The sequence below is a fragment of the Populus trichocarpa genome, chromosome 5, assembly GCF_000002775.5.
Source record: "Populus trichocarpa isolate Nisqually-1 chromosome 5, P.trichocarpa_v4.1, whole genome shotgun sequence".
Lineage (NCBI taxonomy): Eukaryota > Viridiplantae > Streptophyta > Magnoliopsida > Malpighiales > Salicaceae > Populus > Populus trichocarpa.
This window is the reverse complement of record NC_037289.2, coordinates 7,261,300-7,281,391: the sequence shown is the minus strand read 5'-3', so window position 1 is coordinate 7,281,391 and position 20,092 is coordinate 7,261,300. Positions and strand designations below refer to the sequence as shown.

The 20,092-nt window shown below is 31.0% G+C and overlaps 2 protein-coding genes across 3 annotated transcripts; one reads left to right on the top strand and one right to left on the bottom strand.

The window, feature by feature from the left end:
* The first annotated feature begins 3,139 nt into the window (after positions 1-3,139).
* Positions 3,140-4,029, top strand: LOC7492125 (dirigent protein 21). Its single transcript, XM_002307171.4, has one exon. It carries the CDS (start codon positions 3,211-3,213, stop codon positions 3,811-3,813), a length of 603 nt encoding a protein of 200 aa, XP_002307207.4. The 5' UTR covers positions 3,140-3,210; the 3' UTR covers positions 3,814-4,029.
* A 7,837-nt stretch (positions 4,030-11,866) lies between these two features.
* Positions 11,867-19,134, bottom strand: LOC7492124 (phosphoinositide phosphatase SAC6). Of its 2 annotated transcripts, XM_002306392.4 has the most exons (21): positions 18,909-19,134; positions 18,643-18,816; positions 18,460-18,543; positions 18,133-18,260; positions 17,956-18,047; positions 17,231-17,288; positions 17,005-17,061; positions 16,867-16,900; positions 16,668-16,748; positions 15,908-16,014; positions 15,452-15,538; positions 15,285-15,362; positions 14,917-14,987; positions 14,734-14,832; positions 14,467-14,566; positions 13,988-14,096; positions 13,760-13,832; positions 13,300-13,393; positions 12,779-12,871; positions 12,472-12,538; positions 11,867-12,141 (listed from the first exon to the last, which is right to left on the bottom strand). In XM_002306392.4, exons 2-21 carry the CDS (start codon positions 18,788-18,790, stop codon positions 12,011-12,013), a joined length of 1,791 nt encoding a protein of 596 aa, XP_002306428.2. In that variant the 5' UTR covers positions 18,791-18,816; positions 18,909-19,134; the 3' UTR covers positions 11,867-12,010. The 2 variants fall into 2 exon arrangements, with proteins under 2 accessions (XP_002306428.2, XP_024457348.1); XM_024601580.2 differs by having other exon boundaries at positions 18,643-19,134.
* Positions 19,135-20,092: the final 958 nt, after the last annotated feature.

Sequence of the window (20,092 nt, the reverse complement as noted above, 5' to 3'; positions counted from 1 at the left end):
AAGTGTAATTTATGTTTTCACTTTATGATAAAATTAGAATAAGTTGTTGTGCATAAAAAAACGTCAAGGAAAAAGACAGATAACAAGCTTAAGCTGAGCAATTAGAATATCTTTAATTGAATTTTGTTGATAAGTAAGTCAAAATAAAATCTAAAATCAAGATAGCACTTAGAATTCATGTTGAATTTGTTCACCTCTTGAGTTGACCCATTTAAGTTTTCTATCGAGGTTGGTTGCCTCTCGATCTGACATATTTAAATTTTTTTGTTGAGATTGATTGTCTCTCAAGTTGACCCATTTATGTTTCATGTCGAGGTTGATCATCTCTCGATTTGATATTTTTAGATTTCATGTTAAGATTGATCACATATCAAGTTAATCGATTAAAGTTTCCTATCAAGGTTGGTCGCTTTTCAATTTAACCCATTTAGATTTCATATTATGGTTGGTCACCTTTCAAGTTGATTTATTTAAGTTTCATATTGAGGTTAACCACCTCTTGATTTAAACCATTTATATTTGATGTTGAGGTTGTTTGCCTCTTAAGTTTACTAACATAGGTTTCATGTTGAGGTTGGTTGCCTATCAAGTTGATCCATTTAAATTTTCTATTAAGGTTGGTTACCTCTTGATTTGACCTATTTAGATTTTATGTTGAAGTTGGTCACCTTTCCAGTTGACCCATTTATATTTCAAGTTGAGTTTGGTCACTTCTTAATATGACCCATTTAGATTTCAAGTTAAGATTAGTCACTTCTTAAGTTAACCTATTTAAGTTTCATGTTGAGGTTGGTCGCCTCTTGATTTGATCTATTTAGATTTCATGTTGAGGTTGGTCGCCTCTTGATTTGATCTATTTAGATTTCATGTTGAGGTTGGTCACCTCTCAAGTTGATCCATTTAAGTTTCATATCGAGTTTGGTCCTCTTGATTTAACCTATTTATATTTTATTTTGAGATTGATTGCCTCTCAATTTGACCACCTTCATATATATATAACATTGTTTTTCTCTGTATTTGTAAAACCTTATCTTTTATTTTCAAGCACTTTATTGTATTTCTTTACAAATCTAATATACAAAGTCAAAGAAAAATGAGATTTTCCAAAGTTTGTTTTACTATAAGTATTATAAAAAGGGGGAAAAGTTATAATCCATTTTCATCATATTTTCAAAATAATAAAAAAAAATAAAAAATAAAGGTTGAAAAATAAAAGATTCTAGAAAAAAAACATTAGGCAAAAGGGAAAACATGAACCACAATGATGGAAGATCGTCTAAATGAGTAAGAGAAAAATAAGTAAAATGCTTTATATGATTGTTTACTTTCGGGTGAAAGATCTACTAGTTCTAATATATTATTGTTTATGATAAACTCAATTTCACTATTATATGACTTTTTCCAATAGAATGCTTCAGGATAGGATATTGTCTTGGGGTAGATTCGAGGTTCATTTTCTAACAAATATATTTGAAAATCAGGACCAAATATTTTTGTTATTTTTTTCCCTTTTACTTCTTCTACATTCAAATTTATCATCTTTTGATTGATGACAACTACTTGAGCTAACTTCAGTCATTATCTTAGGAAAATGATTTTCTTTAACTTCCTTAAATGAAAACACATCTTTAAATAAAATTATATTTTTGTATTTCATTACAATATTAGGTTGAAAGTCCTCAATACTTGACTTGTATACAAGAAAAAAATATGCAAAACATAGTCCATAATTTTAGGTCATATCTTGTTCTTTTTGGGATAAGTATTGTCACCTTTGCAAGATACCTTCTTAAGTTATATTTTGAATAATTTATTGTACTCTTCTATTCTCAATCTCAAGATGACATTTTCAACTCTCATTTTCTTGCGCTTATATTTAAGGTAATTTTTTAAGTCTTTCCAAAATAATAGAGATTTTTTAATAGTTATAACTGTTTGGAAGCATTCACTCAGAAACTTACCTTTAACATAATTATCATGCAACACGAGGTAAAACTATTGAACTTGGCATATAGTAGTCTTTGAATTAACCATATTGAAATCCAGAAATTTATCGATTATGATTCTTTTTCATACCAACATCTTCAACCTTGTGTTTTTTATCCAAAACTTCTCATAGTATCTTTGCACTCTTGATTGAACTATATACATTATAGAGTGTGTTATTCAATCCATTCAAGATATAATTCTCATAAACAAAATCATTGTTATTCTATATGCATACAACTACCACAACGATATTATCAAATTCATTATCTAACAGATTTGATGCTTCTTCAATCAAAAACTTTGCTAACTACAAGGTGGTTAGATAAAAAAAAAATCTTTTACTACCATCACTTAAGATTCAATCCATTAAACTTTTCAAGTTTCTAAACATGCACTAAAAAATATGATGATGGAATCATCCCTACCGAAGTAGAATTTTCCGAAGGAACATTGGTTAAAACATCCACAACTTTAATTGAAGTCATATCAATTTTCTAAAATAATAGCCAAATATTTATCATCAAAATTTGGCTATAAATATGTAGATTAAAAAATGCAGTATATAATTTAAACTATCAACAATGAAGACCCTTTGTCCTTGACACTAAAATATTCATCTATGGAAACAAATGATCCTGTTACAAATAATCTCTCAAAATTCCAACAATTTAACTTTTAAAAAATGTATTTTTTATTTAAAAGTCTACTACCTGAAGGAATAAGGAAAGTCAAAATATCTCTAAGCTACAGAATAGAGGGAAAAGGTAGCAAAAAGGTAAGAAAACTAGAAGCAAAATAAGCTGAAAAAATAATGAGGATAAAGGCAAATGAGTTGTTGCAAGGTATGCATAATATCTTCCCTTCAACCCTCTATTATATGATTTTTGAAACCATAATTGTTACATAATTAATTTTAATAATTACCATAATTAATTCATGCTATTTTGCCTTACCCATCATAAAAAGAATTATAACATGACATTTTCCCCTTAAAAACCATACGTTTTGCCTATGAAAATAAATTGTTTACGAAATGTGGACTGACAAACTAGTGGGTTGGTAAAAAATAACTTTTTTATGTGCTAACAATCTTCCTTGTTTTGGAGATTTTTTTTTTATCTGAGGTGTTCTGCGAGAGTTCTATAAATTCGACCTGTTCATGCTTTAAGTATTTGTCATTCTGACTGTTCTAGGTTTTCGCCCAGACAATTTATAAGGCCAATGGCTCACCCAGCTCTACACCTTTACGTTCTTGCTATTTTACTCCTTGCTCTTTCATTTAAGGCCACCTCCACCTCCACCTCCACCTCCACCCACAACCGCCGCGGACTCAAATCCCTCCACTTTACACTCTACCAACAAGAAGCCATAAACAAAACAGTGTATCTCATAGTGAAGGGCGTGACAGGACCAGACGTTAGTCCTTCCGCATCCCCCTTTGGCTCCCTGTTCGTTAACCAAGATCTTTTGACTATTTCACCTAACTCGTCTTCAAAAGTTGTTGGAGTGGCAGAAGGAGCTTCCATAACATCCAGTCTTGATGGACTCACCAACATTGTTATGGAGAAGATTACTTTAGAACTGAAGCACTACAAGGGATCAGTCTCCGTACTTGGAACTGCTCACAACATCAAGGTTATTGATCTTCCTGTCGTGGGAGGCACCGGTGATTTCATGTTCGTTCAAGGCTATATAAAACCATCTCTACTGACCTTCGAGAACCCCAATATTGTGTACAAGATCGAGTTTCACCTGTACTGGCCTTCCTATGTTGCAAATCATTTTTCTCATAGTGATCGAAGTTCTACTGTGAATGGTGTCTAGAAAACTCCCACTGATATCTTAATGCTGTCCGAGTTCTCAACTCTGATGCTTTTCTTCTTCTTCTTCTTTTCAATTTCCATGTGTATCATTATATTCTGTCTCTCCTTTTTTTCTTAGAAATCAATCATCAATTTCTTGCCTAAAAAAATTATCATCAATGTCAAGCTAGCTGACCATTCGCACAAGTTCAAGGAAATGGTTGATACCTTAAAGAAATTATTGATTTTTTCTTGCTTATGCATGTTTATTCAGAACCCAGAAGCCGCTGAAACTTTGTTAAACGAATTCCCATGGTCCTATATGCTATTGTGGAACTTTGTTAAAACCGAAGAGTGTGACTGCTTGTCTCCTTCAGCGAAGGAAATGATAAACGAAGGGAAACCAGAAAGAATCATCAATTAATTAAACATCAATATCATTGTCCCATCAATAACCACAAGATTAAATAATGATCCCAACAGAAATAATGCAGTTCTGACGTACATTGTTTTGGAAAATGATGAGGTAATTCTGTCTTATTTTAGGTTCTAACAGCTCCGACGATGCTGATATCTTTAACTCTCTCTTAAAGCACTTTTCCTTTAAGCATATATTCCATTTCCCACCAAATAATGCGTTGAATAAAATATACATGGGGGCAATCATATTAAATTTTCGAGAAGACTGTTGTTTTTATAGATTATGTTTGTTTTCTTGGGAGAAATTTTATGTCGATAGTTATCCCATAATTCACAAAAAGATATAGAAACGAAGAAAAACGGGAATATGAGAAAAAATTATTCATCAACTAGCTTGAAATAATAAAATCATTTTAATGAGTCTTCTAATCTATCTTTATTCGACCATGAAGTAATTATTAGATATCATGACAAAGATTAATATTATTAACAAAACTTTAAAACGCGTAGAGAATCGCCATAGTATATACTTCATAGTTTCACAGTGAAATTAGATTTTTGTTCTTGAAAAAAAAATTAAAAAGTTTCATAGTTGAGGGTATTTTAATCTTTTCACATAACCTATTAGTTATTAAATGATTATCCAGAGGTATATATATCTTTTCAAGTTTTTTGAAATAGTAAAATGACTGATTAAATAACCCTCAAAGTATATATATAAAAAAAAACTTAAAACTGTTAATCAAGGGTGTTTCTATCTTTTTTTTTTTTTTAAAAAAAGTAAAAAGATATTTTTTCCATTGGATTCATGAAAAATACACTAAGGGCTTTTTCCTCCATTCATGGTGGGTTTTTTTTTTGTTAATTACATAGCAATAGAGGTTTTTTGGTCTTTCATTTTTAATAATTAATATAAATATTTAAAAAATTACTAGCACATGTCATGTACATGCTAACGTATAGGAGGCGCTTGCACCTTTTGAGCGGTGCTTGATAGCCAAACCTGTCTTTCTGTTGTGTCTTTGAAATTGCTTTCGTATCCTCTTCATCTTGGTGTGACACGAGTGGATAGCGCTCAGACGGTTTGTTGTTGGTATATCTTTTTTCCCCTATCTTTTCTCTCTCTTCCCTCAAAAAGTCTTGGTTGGTCCTTTTTGGTTTTGATATTTTGATTTTAGTCTCTATTATTTTGATTTTTATTTTTTGTTCTTAATTCTTTTATAAAAATTTTATTTATTTTCAATTTAGTCCTTCAATTGCAATTTGTCGTATATTAATTTTTTCAATCTAGTCTTTATTCTTTTGAATTTTAATTTTTCTCTCGATTTTATCCTTTATTGTTTGATTTATTTGGGCTCGTGCTTTTAAATTAAGTTAGGTTTTGTAAAGTAAAATAATTTTACAATAAAATATATGGTTATAATATTAAATTACTATAAATCATCCTTGAAAATTTAACTTCAAGTCAAGCGGTTATCTTAATGTTATTTATTTAATTGGAATTATATCATGCATATAATTTTATATTAAGTTGAAAAAAATCAAATTTTAATTTATTATGCAAATAAAAGTTTTAACTATTCAATTAGTAAAAAACGTAATATAAATAAAATGCTAGATTAATGGAGAATTAAATGCAATGACTTGTTTCGAAAAAATAAAAAGTTACGAAATCGTGGTAGCTTATGTAAATGGATCTCTCTCCCATTAAATAGTAGGAAAAAATATATTGAGTTACAAAAGTAAATTTATAAGCTGTATATCCAGAAATAGTGTTGTTAATTAAAATTTGGTTATAATACATTTTATATCTTTCTCATGACCTCGCTGACATTTTATTTGATTTTAAAAAATATAAACGACATGTAATATGTGCTTTTCTATTTTTTTTTTTAACACAAATTATATTGGGCCAGACACACAACCAAGCCCAACCCAACATGACTTGACTTTTTTATCTTAGCTATATTTTTGGGTTCTTTTTTTAATCTTTCTTTTCAAGTCTATTATTTAGATAAGGGCTTTTATTCAATTTTATTTTTTAATATTGAGTTGATGGTAAATTATATTTGTATTTTTTATCATATAATAAATACAAAAATTGATCAAATGGAGTTCATAACCCAGATAATGGGTTTGGTTGATTGACTAAATATTAATCAAAAATTCAGAATGAGATATTTTGGCACTTTTTTTTATATCTTTTGGTTTTTTTTTTAATAAATATTCCACTTGACTAAATATTTCATTATTTAGTGTGAGGTTTTTATTGAATTTTATTATTTAATATTGAATTGATAGTAAATTAATCTTGGTATTTTCTATAATATAATAAAATAAAATAATTAATTTGAGCTAGTGGTGTCCAAAACCTAAATCGCAGGATTAATAGACTAATTAAATATCAACCGAAGAGTTGTGTAGACGTTTTTCAAGTTTAAACTATTGTACCGAGTTTAATGACAATGTCAAAATGTTTTTAACAATCAAAATGTTTTTTCTTCATGTTTCAAAAAAATTATATCCAACCCATAACAAAAGCACACGTGGATAAACTAGTTTATCCTTTAATTCAACATTAATGTTTCTGATGATTTTCTAAAATTCAAAATGTTCAGGAATGAGAGTTTTTTTAGTATTTGGATAGAGGGTGATCATATGTTCATGTTAATGTTCTCTTCTCCAGAGTTTAAGAAGTTAATGATTGGTGATAGAAGATTCAACACCTGCAAAACAATTCTTTTGTGGCATTTAAGGACTCTCTGATGATAAAGTCAATGACTTTTAATAAGAAATTATAATAAATGAGATAATGAACTTTAAATTCTTAAAAACAAAAGATTTTTTTCTTAGTTATGTATGATAAATACTCTGTAAAAACATGAGTATGAGTAGATAATAGAAAAGGTGTGCACCATTTACCTAGGTAGTTTAGAGGATATATATAGCCTCTTAACTTTGTCATATTGCTTATGGAGGGGTTGAAGTGTAATATATATATTAATGAGGAAAATGTCATTTCCTCCTGGTATATTTATTATACAACTTTAATGAGGGATAAATATTTCTTACATAAAATTAATGTTGATAGAAATATGATAGGTCATTTAAAGATTTTTATATACCTAATGATGTAGGGAGATGATCGTTTTTTACTTTTAATATTTTATATTAAAAGACATGAGAATAAACAAACAAATTCACGTGACCTAACAAAGAGCTTAAAAGATTATTAACTCTATATTTATTAGATTTGGAAAGATTCCAAAGCCAAAGGTGATGGGTTTGGCACCTTGTCAAACTCATATGCATTTGGGTTCAGCATGTAACTGAATCCAAGACAATTAGGTCTAGTATATTGCCAGACCCATATATGTTTAGGCTCAATGTGTAGATAAACCTAATAAATTTGGGTCTGATGTCTTGCCAGACCACCATGCACTTGAGCCCCACGCGTAACTAAACCCAATGATGTTTGGATCTGACACATGGCCAAACTTATAAGCCTTTGGGTTTAACATGTAACTAAATACAAGGATGTTGGATTTGACATCTCATCAAACCCACATGCATTTGGGATCAACACGTAGTTAAGTCCAAGGGTGTTGAGTCTGGTATCTTGCCAGAGTCACATGTACCTAGACTTATCACATAGCTGAAGTTAAAGATATTGAGTCTAACATCTTACCAGATTCACATGAATTTAAGCTCAATAAATAACTGAACCTAAGAATATTGAGCCAAAAAGCAATGTTATGGCATATCACCTAAGTTTGACATCTTACCAACCCTGAATATGTTAAGTTATTATCATAATTTTTACCCTTTTAATTCTAGATTTTTAAGCAAAAAGATATAAAAAACATATTTATCCATCCGTTTCAAAAGTTGTGTAAGACAATATTAATGTTGATGGATTTCAATTCTGACTTGTTAAAAGTTGCCATAAAGTACATTAATGACTTACTGGATGTAGTTGGCCAATTCCAGAGCAGATTCACTGCCTCGTTTGTTTGCTGAAAGTAGTTTTCTTTTGGAAAATGAATTCCAGGAAAGTGAATTCCGGGAAAGTGAATTATTTTATGATGTTTGGTAGTGTAATGAAAAAGAAGTTGGAAAACACTTTCCAGTGTTTGGTTATGTCATGGAAAATGAGCTGGAAAATAACTTATTAATGTTTTATTTTTTTCAAGTTTATTAAAATAATGAGGAACAAATCTTATAAATTAAAAAGTTGAATGGGAATGAAATTGAAAAAAAATATAATTTCATAAATTATCTCAAATAAAATAAATAATGATCAAAATAATAGAGATCAAATCTAAAAAATAAAAAAATTGAAAGATGAAGAAATTTGGGTAATAATAATAATTAACATTTCATAAATTATTTCAAATAAAATAAATAACAATCAAAAGAATGAGGACCAAATTTGATAGATAAAAAATTTCAATTAAAAAATGATAAGGGAAAAGTAAATAACAATTATAAAAATAAGGACCAAAATTAATATAAAAATTAAATTCTAAGGGATAAAATTGAAAAACAAATATTCTAAACAAAATATATATAGTAATTAAAAGTTTGAGGACTAAATTTTATATAATTAACAAATAATATGAAATTTCTAAATTTTTTACAACTTCCGGAAAGTATTTTCTGCCCAAAATAAAAGGAAAACACTTTCCTGGAAACCAAACCAAATTTTCCGTTAACCGGAAAGTATTTTCCGTTGACTAACTTTTCTAATGGCAAACAAACACAAGAAAGTTTGGAAAGTGGTTTCTCGAAATCCAGTTTTCGGGAAACAAACATAGCCTTAATCTTCTTTAATTCCAAAATGTCAACAAATTTAACTTTGCCTTCTGTTTTTTTAATTGATGTTATTGGTTACAATTTCAAAAATTTTAAAAAATTAACATTATTATAATTTATAAATGGGTGTACTTAGTCCAACTAATGTTGATTTGAATAGTTGCAACTTTTTTTTTAATCTTTTTCATTGATAAAGTATTTCCTCTTTATATATCTATAATCTACATTGATCTTATACATTAAAAGAAATGCATTCATTTGGGTGTTGGTCCCAAAATTTAAACTCAATAGATCAATAAATAGAGCAAAAGTCCTTTATCCCTAAACATATCCCATAGATTTAATTATTATAACTTGTGTTGTGGTAGATATCGAGATGAACCACATATAAAAAAGTAAAGTAAGAACATATAAAAATAAGTTGCTAGTTATTTTTATGATAACTAAGAAACCGTAATTGATATTTAGAGGTTTTAGATATAAAAAAATAATAATTATGCAATAGAAAAAATAATAATCATTCTATATTGTTATTTGTTTTTAATTATAAAGGTGTCTAATATATTTACACGCTAACAGTTTACCAAAACTCGTATATGTGTGTTTGTTATTAAAGGTAAAAAACTATTATAATCTAAGTCAGTGATTTTAGATCTGAACCTAGCAATAAGGCTCAATCCTCACCTTTAAAATGCAAGTATTGGACCCGAGAGGATGGTAAATAGTAGACATAAACATGTTCAAGATTATATTGGTTGACGTGGACCTGCAGGTTTTCACTCACACTCAACAGTTCTATGTGGGATCATATCAAACCAACTCAAATTCGCTCACAATATATATATAAAAAAAGGTATCCTAAAAAAACATGAACTCTATAATATATCAAAATGAACATAAGAATTTCAAATTTTAATAACAAATAAATAAATATTTATAAATAATATTTACAATTAAAACTTGATATTAAGGGTTTTTACAAATATTTATTTTATAAATTTAAAAATAATGTTGTCACCATGAGTGCTCCACTTCTTGAAGGCGACTAACTGGACAACTTAAATAGCAGCTTAGAAAGGTATAATCGAGGATGCCCTTGAACTCACATGTCCAAATTTGTAAAAATAAAAATAAAAATTGTCATTATATATTTTTTATATTTTAGAAAACTTACGAGGAAAAACATGATATATTTATAAATATTTTGAATACAAAAAATCATGTATTAATTAATTTATTATTGCTCATCATTAACTTAATGACAATTCATTTATTCTAAATGAATTTATGAATAATAAAATCACTAATACACAACAACAAAAAAACATCTTAAAATTATTTTTTTCTTAACATGATGAAGTCGTGTATTAATCAATTTATTGCCAACTCGTCATTAACTTAAAATAACACCCAATGATAGTTCATTTATTCTTGATGAATCTATGAATAATGAAATAACCAATATACAACTATGTTGAAGGAAACATGTTTAAGAAAATGTTTTTGAACACAATGAAATCATTTATAAATCAATTTATTACTCAGCCTAGGATAATATCTAATTACGATTCATTTATTCTTTGTGAATTTGTGAATGATAAAACAACTAATACACAAATGGGTTAAAGGAAATATATCTTAGAAATATTTTTGGATAATATCAAATCATGTATTAATCAATTTATTACCCACTCATCATTAACTAAAACAATTAGTTTTTAAACATAACAAAATCATGTTAACCTAGAATAACGACTAATAATAGTACATTGGATTAATGACTAATAAGGCAACTAATACATAGTGAAATTGTAACGAAACATATCTAGAAAAATGTTTTTAGACACCACTAAGTTATGTATTAATTTATTACCCACTCATCATTAATCTAGAATAACAATTAATAACGGCTTATTTATTCCAGATGAATTTATAAATAATAAAGCAACAAACAAACAACAAAATTGTCATTTAAAACCAACAAGAAGAAATATATTGGATGGTTTAGTTTCTGCTCTTTCATTTAAAGTTACCTCCACCTCCACCAATATCAAAGCTACCATGGACTCTCGTCCCTCCATTTTGTAAACTACAGCCATGATGTTCTAAACAAAACCTGGTATTTCATAGTAAAAGGTGTGGCAGGAACAGGAGTTCCTCCAACCACATCACCTATTGGCACCTTGTATGCTTATCAAGATTTCTGGAGTATTGGTGTTTGGCATTACTATTGACAAATGTTTTTAAAAAATTTTTTTTTTTTTTTAAATTAATATATTTTTTATGTTTTCAGATTATTTTGACGTGCTGATATCAAAAATAATTTTTTTTAAAATAAAAAATATATTATTTTAACGTGTTTTTTAAAAACACTTTGAAAAGCAACCACTACCACACTCTTAAACACCAATTAACCCATCTTCAGAAGTTGTTTCCATTTTAGGAGTAGCATGACATCTACTATCGATGAATCTAGTAAAGACCCTTTGTTAATAAGATCGCTTTACGATTGTAGAATCACAAGGGATCATCTCCATTGTTGGAAATGTGCTCCATAATATCTAGCCTTCTGAGGTTGCTATTATAGGAGGCACTGGTGATTTCATGCGTGTACAAGGCTATATGAGAACCAGTCCAATTGACCTCAAGTTCATTTATGCTATCTACAGGTAGAGTTTCTCCTCTATCGGCCTTCATATGCAAAGCAATCTTCTATACATGAAATGTTGTGGAACTTTGCATTTCCGTGCAAACATTTAATGTTGCTTGCCCCTCTCTTTTTTTCACACTTTAGTCTAGAGAAATGCTTTCAATTAAATAATGAAAAGGGCACAAGAAAATCAAAAACTCAAATTGGAATCATCAGATTTTAGATATGATATGTGGGATACAAGAATCCAAAGTTGTTTCAAAGAATAAAAAACAATAAGCAACAAGCTGAAAATCTGATAAGAAATATTTCTGTAAGCATTCTGAATCTATAATTAAGATCGAGGCTTGTTCAGACGAGGCCGTTTGCAGAAAATCCGTCCATTTGCCTTCACAAATGCTCCAATAGCAACACTAAGGCTAGCCCACATGATTGAGAAGAACAAGTGTCGGAGGTCATACCGAACTGCATGGAAGATCAGTGTAAGAGAAGAATGTCATTGATCAATATGATATGTAAGATAATTTTCCTTGTAGCCCTTGGTCATGCTTTTTAGCATGAGTCCTAAAGCCTGTACGCCTCATCAAACACAGAATTTTAAATAGGCATGGCCTTTTTTAATCCTCTAACCGTGAAGCATAAGCCTCGCAATATCCTATTTAACTGCTTCTCATGAACCAAGGCACAAAAAAGCCAAAAAAATAAAATAGTGGGGATCGTATTTAGCTTAGCAAAGTTAGGTGCTGCAAACAAAGACTGTCTGTCTGTTGTTCTTGTCAAATTAGCATAACTCACCTTGCCTAAGTGACATCAGGGCCAAAAAGAACCCAATCAAGACCAATGCTAAAGCCACTGGGAAAGACTGCAAAACAGGGGGAAAAGATGAGGTTACAGCACGACAGTATATAGATGCACCCAGGTTCCAACTAAAACCACTAACATAAGAAGGTTGCATATATCCAAAAAAAAAAAAAAGCATAGCATTTCAGCTCAAATTTATGTTTGGACATGAATTCTGTGCTGTGAACTTCATGAATTCATGATACTGAAAATCCAGAGAGATGCATAAAACATATTGAAATTCCAGCCAACTGGTACTCACAGCTACACTCTCAAGGCCTCCTGTTTGAGATGGAGGGGTTGTCTCTCGGCTTACAGAAACAATATAATGTCCCTGTAAGAGATCGATTGAATCCTTCATTTCCATGCCAAAAAAGAAAATAGAAAATCGAAAGTCAGGATCCAAACTAAGAATTTCAAAATAGATGGTTGTCTTCTCACAATGTGGGAACAACGGTATAAAAGGGCCCAAAAACAACATAATAAAATAATAACACATATTTGTAATAAATCTTAGGTCATGTAAACCATGCTTTAAATACATGATCACCCATACAGTGCAGGTTAATACAGCATAACAAGTATCACATTGATCAGCGAGAATAGCTTGTTGAAGCTTCTCAATACAAAAGATTTCATCAACTAATTCAAAGCAAAAATTTGTAGCATTACAGACTAAAAGGAAGAATTGCAGATGGAGCTAATTGTTAGTACTCTAAAAGTAGTACAATTTCTTAGTCGTCATTTTAAGCAACTAACTGAAAAAGAATGAAGAATACCAACCTGTTTTGTGCCATCAGAAAAGTTATTCAAATAATAACGGGCAAGAGAATTCCAGCCATCATTAAAGATCCCCTGGATACTCCGCTTGCCAAATCTGAAATTCCACAAGAGAGAAAAAAGTTACAGTAGAGAAAACCAATAGTTTTCATGCTAATGCAAATGTCACCATCATTTACTCTCAAATATAGCCATCATAATAGCAGCAGCATGGAGTAATATGAAAATAAAAGGCCAGCAACAAGTAAACAGAGAATATGCAACATGTACAACTACATAAGCCTGACCAACTTCCATGCATGCACCGACTCATTTCAAATATATTGCCTATATGAGATCAAGATGCATCTCAGCCATTTCAGGAATCATAGATGCATTTCACTAATGATCTTCAGTTGAAAAATTGTAAGAATGCATGCATATCTCTTCAAAGGAAAAACTGGAGTAAATCCATGGAAAGTACCTCACAAAGTCTCCTTTTAGAGCAGGAGTGCCAGAATATTGAATACTTATCTCATCTCCATGATTAGCCCATACTAAAGATAAAAAAGAACAGTAGAAAGTAAAAAATAAAGGCATTGAGATGTTAACAAATCAGGTAACTGTAATAGACCAGAATAAAACGATGCAAAGAAAATAGTAAGCTTCATAAATGGTTTTTAGAGCAAATGTAATATGTGAAAGTACTCACATATTTTATAGCTTTCGTCAAAGTTTGGATGGGAGCTAATAGTTTCTTCAGCTCCAAAAACACCAATCCTTCTAAGTTGGATTTCTAACATTCTTCGCCCTATCATGCTCTGTAAACATTATTTAAATATTGTTTATAAGAAGCACATGATTCAAACATGCAAGAGTTATATTCACATATTCAGAGAAATTTGTTAATTTCAAGGTAGCAGTCCAACAATAATCTTATAAGTGCAGTTCCTTTAGCATCACCAGCTAAATGAATCCATGCATATGGCAGAGGCACTACAATCAAATACTCTGAACCCTTTCATCAGAAAAAAAGAAAGAGGAAAAGAAAAGCAAGAAAGAAAGAAAGAAACACTCTTTAAGACCCCAAGAGAATACAACTAACGACTTCCCAGGTATATGATTCATATATGTTCTGACTCTGTCCACTATACTTCAATAGGATTACTCGAATGTTGGAAATTAACCCACCTGAGTAACATTTGTACGGTCTAAGCAATCAATACAGTTGGTCCTCACAACCCCAGTTTGCTCTTTCATTTTCTCACCCTTTTCATTCAACAAAAGGTACCTGTCAATGACAGGTTAGAGAACAGCATAAATTCTATAATCAATTATTTAAGTCAAACCAACCTTTCATAAGCATGCAATACAAGTGAAGAATCATCAGTCCCTCTACATGAGCAAATGAAACAATAAATATCCAGTTTGAAATAAAAGCTCTTTAGTGAAACTTACACGTTTTTCTCAAGGAAATCAACAATTTGGTCGTAGAGGATTGAAAGGCGCTCAAAGTGAACATGCCCACAGATTTTATGAAAATCAAAGTGCAGATATCTGCAATATTCAATAATCGTTCACATCAAATGGAAATGTCTTGAAAATAAAAGAGAATAAAGGTTACGTGTAAGGAAGTTCTACCTTACATCATCACTAATGACACGATGCATTGCATTTGCATATTTTTCGCTCAAGCGCCCCTCACCTCCATGCTGATACAAGATGAAGGTGGATCATCAACAAATGACTCGAAAAGGTGGTCTAAAGAGAAAAACAACACATCCACACACACACATGCAGGAATTTAAATCGCATATACAAGCAATTTGTATGCATGTAGAATGCACAACTCACATGTATATGCATGTCCTATTGTTCACTTTAACAGTATATACACGCACACCAAATTTACCAAGCCATTCTAATGTGGAAATCATCATGTACAAGAGTATAGTAACAAAATATGCTATTTAACTATCCAAGTTTCATCAGAGGAAAGTTATATGCACCTTGTTGACAAGATCAACCGCTAATACACTCCCATATTTTTTTCTCAAATCCAGAAAATGCCGCTCCACCACTCGAGGCTGGGCAAAAGGCAACCAGCAAGACATCAATTTAAAGGAGCAAACTCCAAAAGTGTATATTTTAACAGCAAAGACCACATAATACTCACAGCCTCCTCAGGTCTCACAATCTCAAACTTGGGCTTGTATGTCAAATCAACAACTTGCTCCCAAAGAAATGGAATTGAACCCCGAACCTACAAGGCAATAAAAAGAACAAGTATCATGAGAAGGAGACAACTATGAGGTAATTCCATGTTTGACTATAACTTGTCATGCAAGCCACTAGAACATATCCAATCGATAGCATATAAGCAACTATCCAAATTATTTATCCTACAAAATGGAAGCCACCATCATATTACACCATTATTCTTTTTATTCATGAAATTCCTTCCTCCAGTACCTAGTTCAGCAGATATTTCAGGCCCTACTGCTCTTTCCTTTTAGCATTTATGACTCTCTTGTGATGTTCAGTGCTGCTCTCATTAAAGAAGGAAACTCAAAATAATACGGCAAGTCCATGACATAAGTTTAGTAACTTATTAAAGATATCAAAACTTCACCTGAACAAATGATGATGTGAATCCATTCATCTGAACAATCTGCTCAGTTTCCACAAAATTAGCAACATACCCATCAGAATCAGCTCCTCTTCTCCACATGCGAGTGCCTTCAAAAGGTTCAAATTATCATCAACAAAGATGAGAGATCAAATAAGGATGGCACTCAATAAACTTAGAGCAGAATGTCTATTGGCATTTTGATATACCAATAGGTAGAATCAGACAGATGGACACTTCTACTAGATCTAGAGCATGAACAAGAAGCTTGAATTTTATCAACACAGGATGTCAAAAATCAACACATATCCTTTGTTATTGTACTACACAACAATCAGATATTAAATGTTTCCATTCAATACTGTAAAAGGCAAAGGTCAAACATCTCTCTCAGACACAAATTTATAATATGGTTTTTTCGAGCTTATTTTGTGAGAGATATTTAGAATGTTTCCATTCAATACTGTAAAAGGCAAAGATCAAACATCTCTCTCAGACACAAATTTATAATATGGTTTTTTCAAGCTTATTTTGTGAGAGATATTTAGGCACCAGACTTGTAATTATTCTCTAAAATGTTCTACTTATGATCAAGGCTGGCAGGATTGAAAATTGATATCCAGAATGCACTTTTAATGCGCAACCACCCTTTAGTATACGCATAACTGAAATTACTATGTTTTTTTTTCTTTTTAAAATAACAAGAAGTGCAACTATGAACTGAACATATCAGGATTTTCATTATCCAATAAGCTTTAATTACCATTTCTCCTTGTGCATCTCCTAGCAATCAGAGTAACATCAACAATTTCTTTCCCAATGGCTGCTTGAAAGTTCTGAAAGCCTGATCATCAGTTGAGGACAAACTCAAAAGGATGGGCACTTAAAAGTCAGATAGTGGTTATGTCATGCACAAGCTAAGATTATTTTCATATCAAATAACAAAAACTTGGGAAGGATACTGCCTTGGACAACAGGAAGTAGGTATGGATCAAGCTGCAAGAGATACCCAATATATGATCAGAACTTCATTAGCTAGAAACTCAACAGAGAAGAAAACAATGAACATAAAGTTAAGTAGAGTAAAGGGAACACCCAACCTTGTTGTCTATGAGAACTTCCAACATATAGTTGTTCCACAGAAACCTAGGTTCTGCCTGGAACAAACATTAATAAGCAATACTTCCAATTCAATGGATATTAATAATCACAAGAAACATCAATGAATATAAATTATTGACTCAAAAGATTGAAACTAATATTCCCATACACTATAGCAGGCAAAACCAACAAAAAAGAGTAGCAACTTCAAATGCCAAGGGCTACCTGTCTCCAAAGAGGAAGTAATTTAGACTCATCACCCAGATCATGCAATCGCTGAGCACTGTCACACAACAAAACATATAAACGTTTACAATTTCAAAAATGTACATGCATGCATATGAAAACACAGATAAATATATTTCTTTTATGAAACAGACAACTAAGATTAATTAAATTGATTGAGTAAAAATGGTATAAATATTACATGTCCAAATTCAATGGCCTTTTGCTCAATTGAAACATTCATATGAAGTGTTTTACCTTTGTTTAACAATTAGCATCTTGTTTAAAATTCAATAATTAACTCTGTTTTCAATATTCATTACCCATTGAATTTGGAGTTTTGAGTTTGCCATGATTCTCATGAAAATTTCAACAAGAAAACTGCCATTTTTTTTCTTTTCATAAGTTCATTGTCCTTATGCATAATTAACAATTTCAACTTGCACTTCTTATTGAAGATAATCTTGAAGAGTTAAAGCCTACAACCACTTTTTCCTTGCAAAATTTCAAGCTCGTAAATATTGTCTACATATCCATATTCTGAAATATACAAACCATAGGATGATCTAGTAAATTTAAACCAAATTTAACCACCAGTGCATCAGGAAGAAAGCCAACTAAGCGAGTCGCCTAAGGTCTCCACAACAACTTTGAATGTGTATGAGAGCATGCACTTTCTTTAATTAAAAATAGACATACATGAACCAAATGGAAAAGTAATTCACCTCAGCGTTAAATTGGAGTCATATGAGAAATACAGACCAGAAGTCCTCTCTGCGACGTTAAGTAGCCCAGAGAATTCAGTCTCCACCTTTTTCTGCCAAAGTCATTATGTCGAATAAATATTCAAATCGTTTGCTGCCTTTAGAGCCAATGAAACAATAAAGCAGCAGCAGGCTTACCTGTTCTGCGTTAGAATTTGTAACGGATTGGTCACAAGGAAAAATCTTCAATGATGTAGCTTTATAGATAGGATGTCCTAAATAGGATCCAACACATTCACGATCTGTAATAACTATTAAGTATGACCCTGAAAACATAGCGAAATACAAAACCACGTCATAAAAATAGAAAGTCTACAATCCCTTAACTGGAAAAACTTACATTCTGGTTTAATTTACAATTCCATTAGAAAAACAAGCACCTGATCATCAAAATTAAATGGCCACAATCAACATATACAAGCAATCAAAATGTAAGCTGTATGATAAAGAAGACAACTTTTTTACCTGCCACAAGCTTTAGCATCCCAATGACACCAAAAATGATCCTAATTTTAGGCACCCTGATTGAGCTACACTCAGGAACTTCATCTACATGCCAAAAATACCGAACACCACCAAATCAATCAATCTAAAAACAAAGACTTTACAATCGAATTCAACAAAACTTAACAAAATAAAGCAACAAACCAATCAAATTCATTGACCCATCAGCCTTATTGACGGCCAAAGAAGAACCACAAGATCCATCAGTTGGTTCAATCACATATTGATCTGGGAATTCCCATAAACGCATCCGTGTGTACAGTTTCTGCCCTGACTCTGCTCTCTCCATCATTATTAACAAAACCCCAACCTTCACAACTTTCAACAAAAACACACGAAAAAACAACTCAAAATGTTTGAACTTTTCAGATTCAAGAGACCCACCAAGGAATAACAAGAAAAGGGGTTACCTTAAAAAAAAGTGTATTAAGTGTAAGATCCAATGAAACTTTTCTATTGGTTTGGTTTTCTGATAGGGACTGAAGCTGAGAAAAACAAGACAGTTCCGTGTTTGGTTTCAAGTTTTTAAGGATTTGAAGTTTTAAACGGAATAGGACTAAAAGAATGGCGAGGAACTATGCCTGTATTTCGGGTTTTTGAATTAGATTTGAGATATATATGACATGACATGGTCAATGTCAAGAATTTATAGTGGTTGACAACCACTGGTTGTTAATAAGTCTAGGCTGATGGATCTCTGAGGATAAAGTGGACAGTTAGCACGGTAAATTAAAAAAATAAGATTAGTGAATTGATATGGTTTGATTATATTAAGTTTTAGAAATACTATATTTATTAAATATTATTATTTTTAAACGTGATAATATAATTGTTGTGTTATAGAATAGTGATATTTAATATATGTTATATTTTTAAAACGTATTATAGTTAAATTATGTTATTTCTAGCTCAATTGGTCAATTAATTTATGATAATCAGTAAAATTAATCAACCGATAAAACCAATAAAATAATAAGAAAAATCTTAAAATTTTTAAAATAAAAAAATTTTACTGAGATTTTTAATATCTAAAGATCTAATATTTTATATAGCGACATAGTTATTAAAAAAAATAATCACCAAAAACTGTTATAAAAATCTGATTTTTAAGTTTATACAAAGAAGTACGGTAGAAATTGCTTGTTTTAAAAAAAAATATTAAAAACAAATTAATTTTTTAAATTTATTTTGTTCGAACACTCCTAACAATGAATAGCATGATTTGGGTTTTGGCCCTCACAAAATTGATGTTCCATTTACGTGGGCCCTAGTTGCCTTGCCACCATGATTTTTGTTAGGGGTGTTCAAAAAAACCGAAAAACCGAGTAAACCGATAAAACCGATAAAAAATTAACCGAAAAAACCGAACCGAAAAATAAAACCGATTAAACCGATTAGATAATGTAGGAAAAACCCCGGTTCGGTTCGGTTTTCGGTTTTGTAGTGCAAAAACCGGGTTAACCGGACCGGACCGAACCGGTTCAAAAATTTCGGTCCCTAGTATAAATACAAAATTTTATCGAGCCGCGCCGCACCCCTCTCTTCTCTCCAGACTCCAGTTCTCCACTGCGCGCAACAAACCCTAAACCTAAAC

What these genes read in the sequence shown, in the direction of transcription:
- LOC7492125 (XM_002307171.4), top strand. Translation starts at nt 3,211, where the DNA reads ATGGCTCACCCAGCTCTACACCTTTACGTTCTTGCTATTTTACTCCTT.
- LOC7492124 (XM_024601580.2), bottom strand. Translation starts at nt 18,790, where the DNA reads ATGATGGAGAGAGCAGAGTCAGGGCAGAAACTGTACACACGGATGCGT. An exon ending in ACCGTACAAATGTTACTCAG is followed by an intron (nt 14,097 to 14,466) that starts GTGGGTTAATTT and finishes TAATGTTTACAG; the next exon opens with AGCATGATAGGGCGAAGAAT. An exon ending in TGACGAAAGCTATAAAATAT is followed by an intron (nt 13,833 to 13,987) that starts GTGAGTACTTTC and finishes TTTTATCTTTAG; the next exon opens with TATGGGCTAATCATGGAGAT.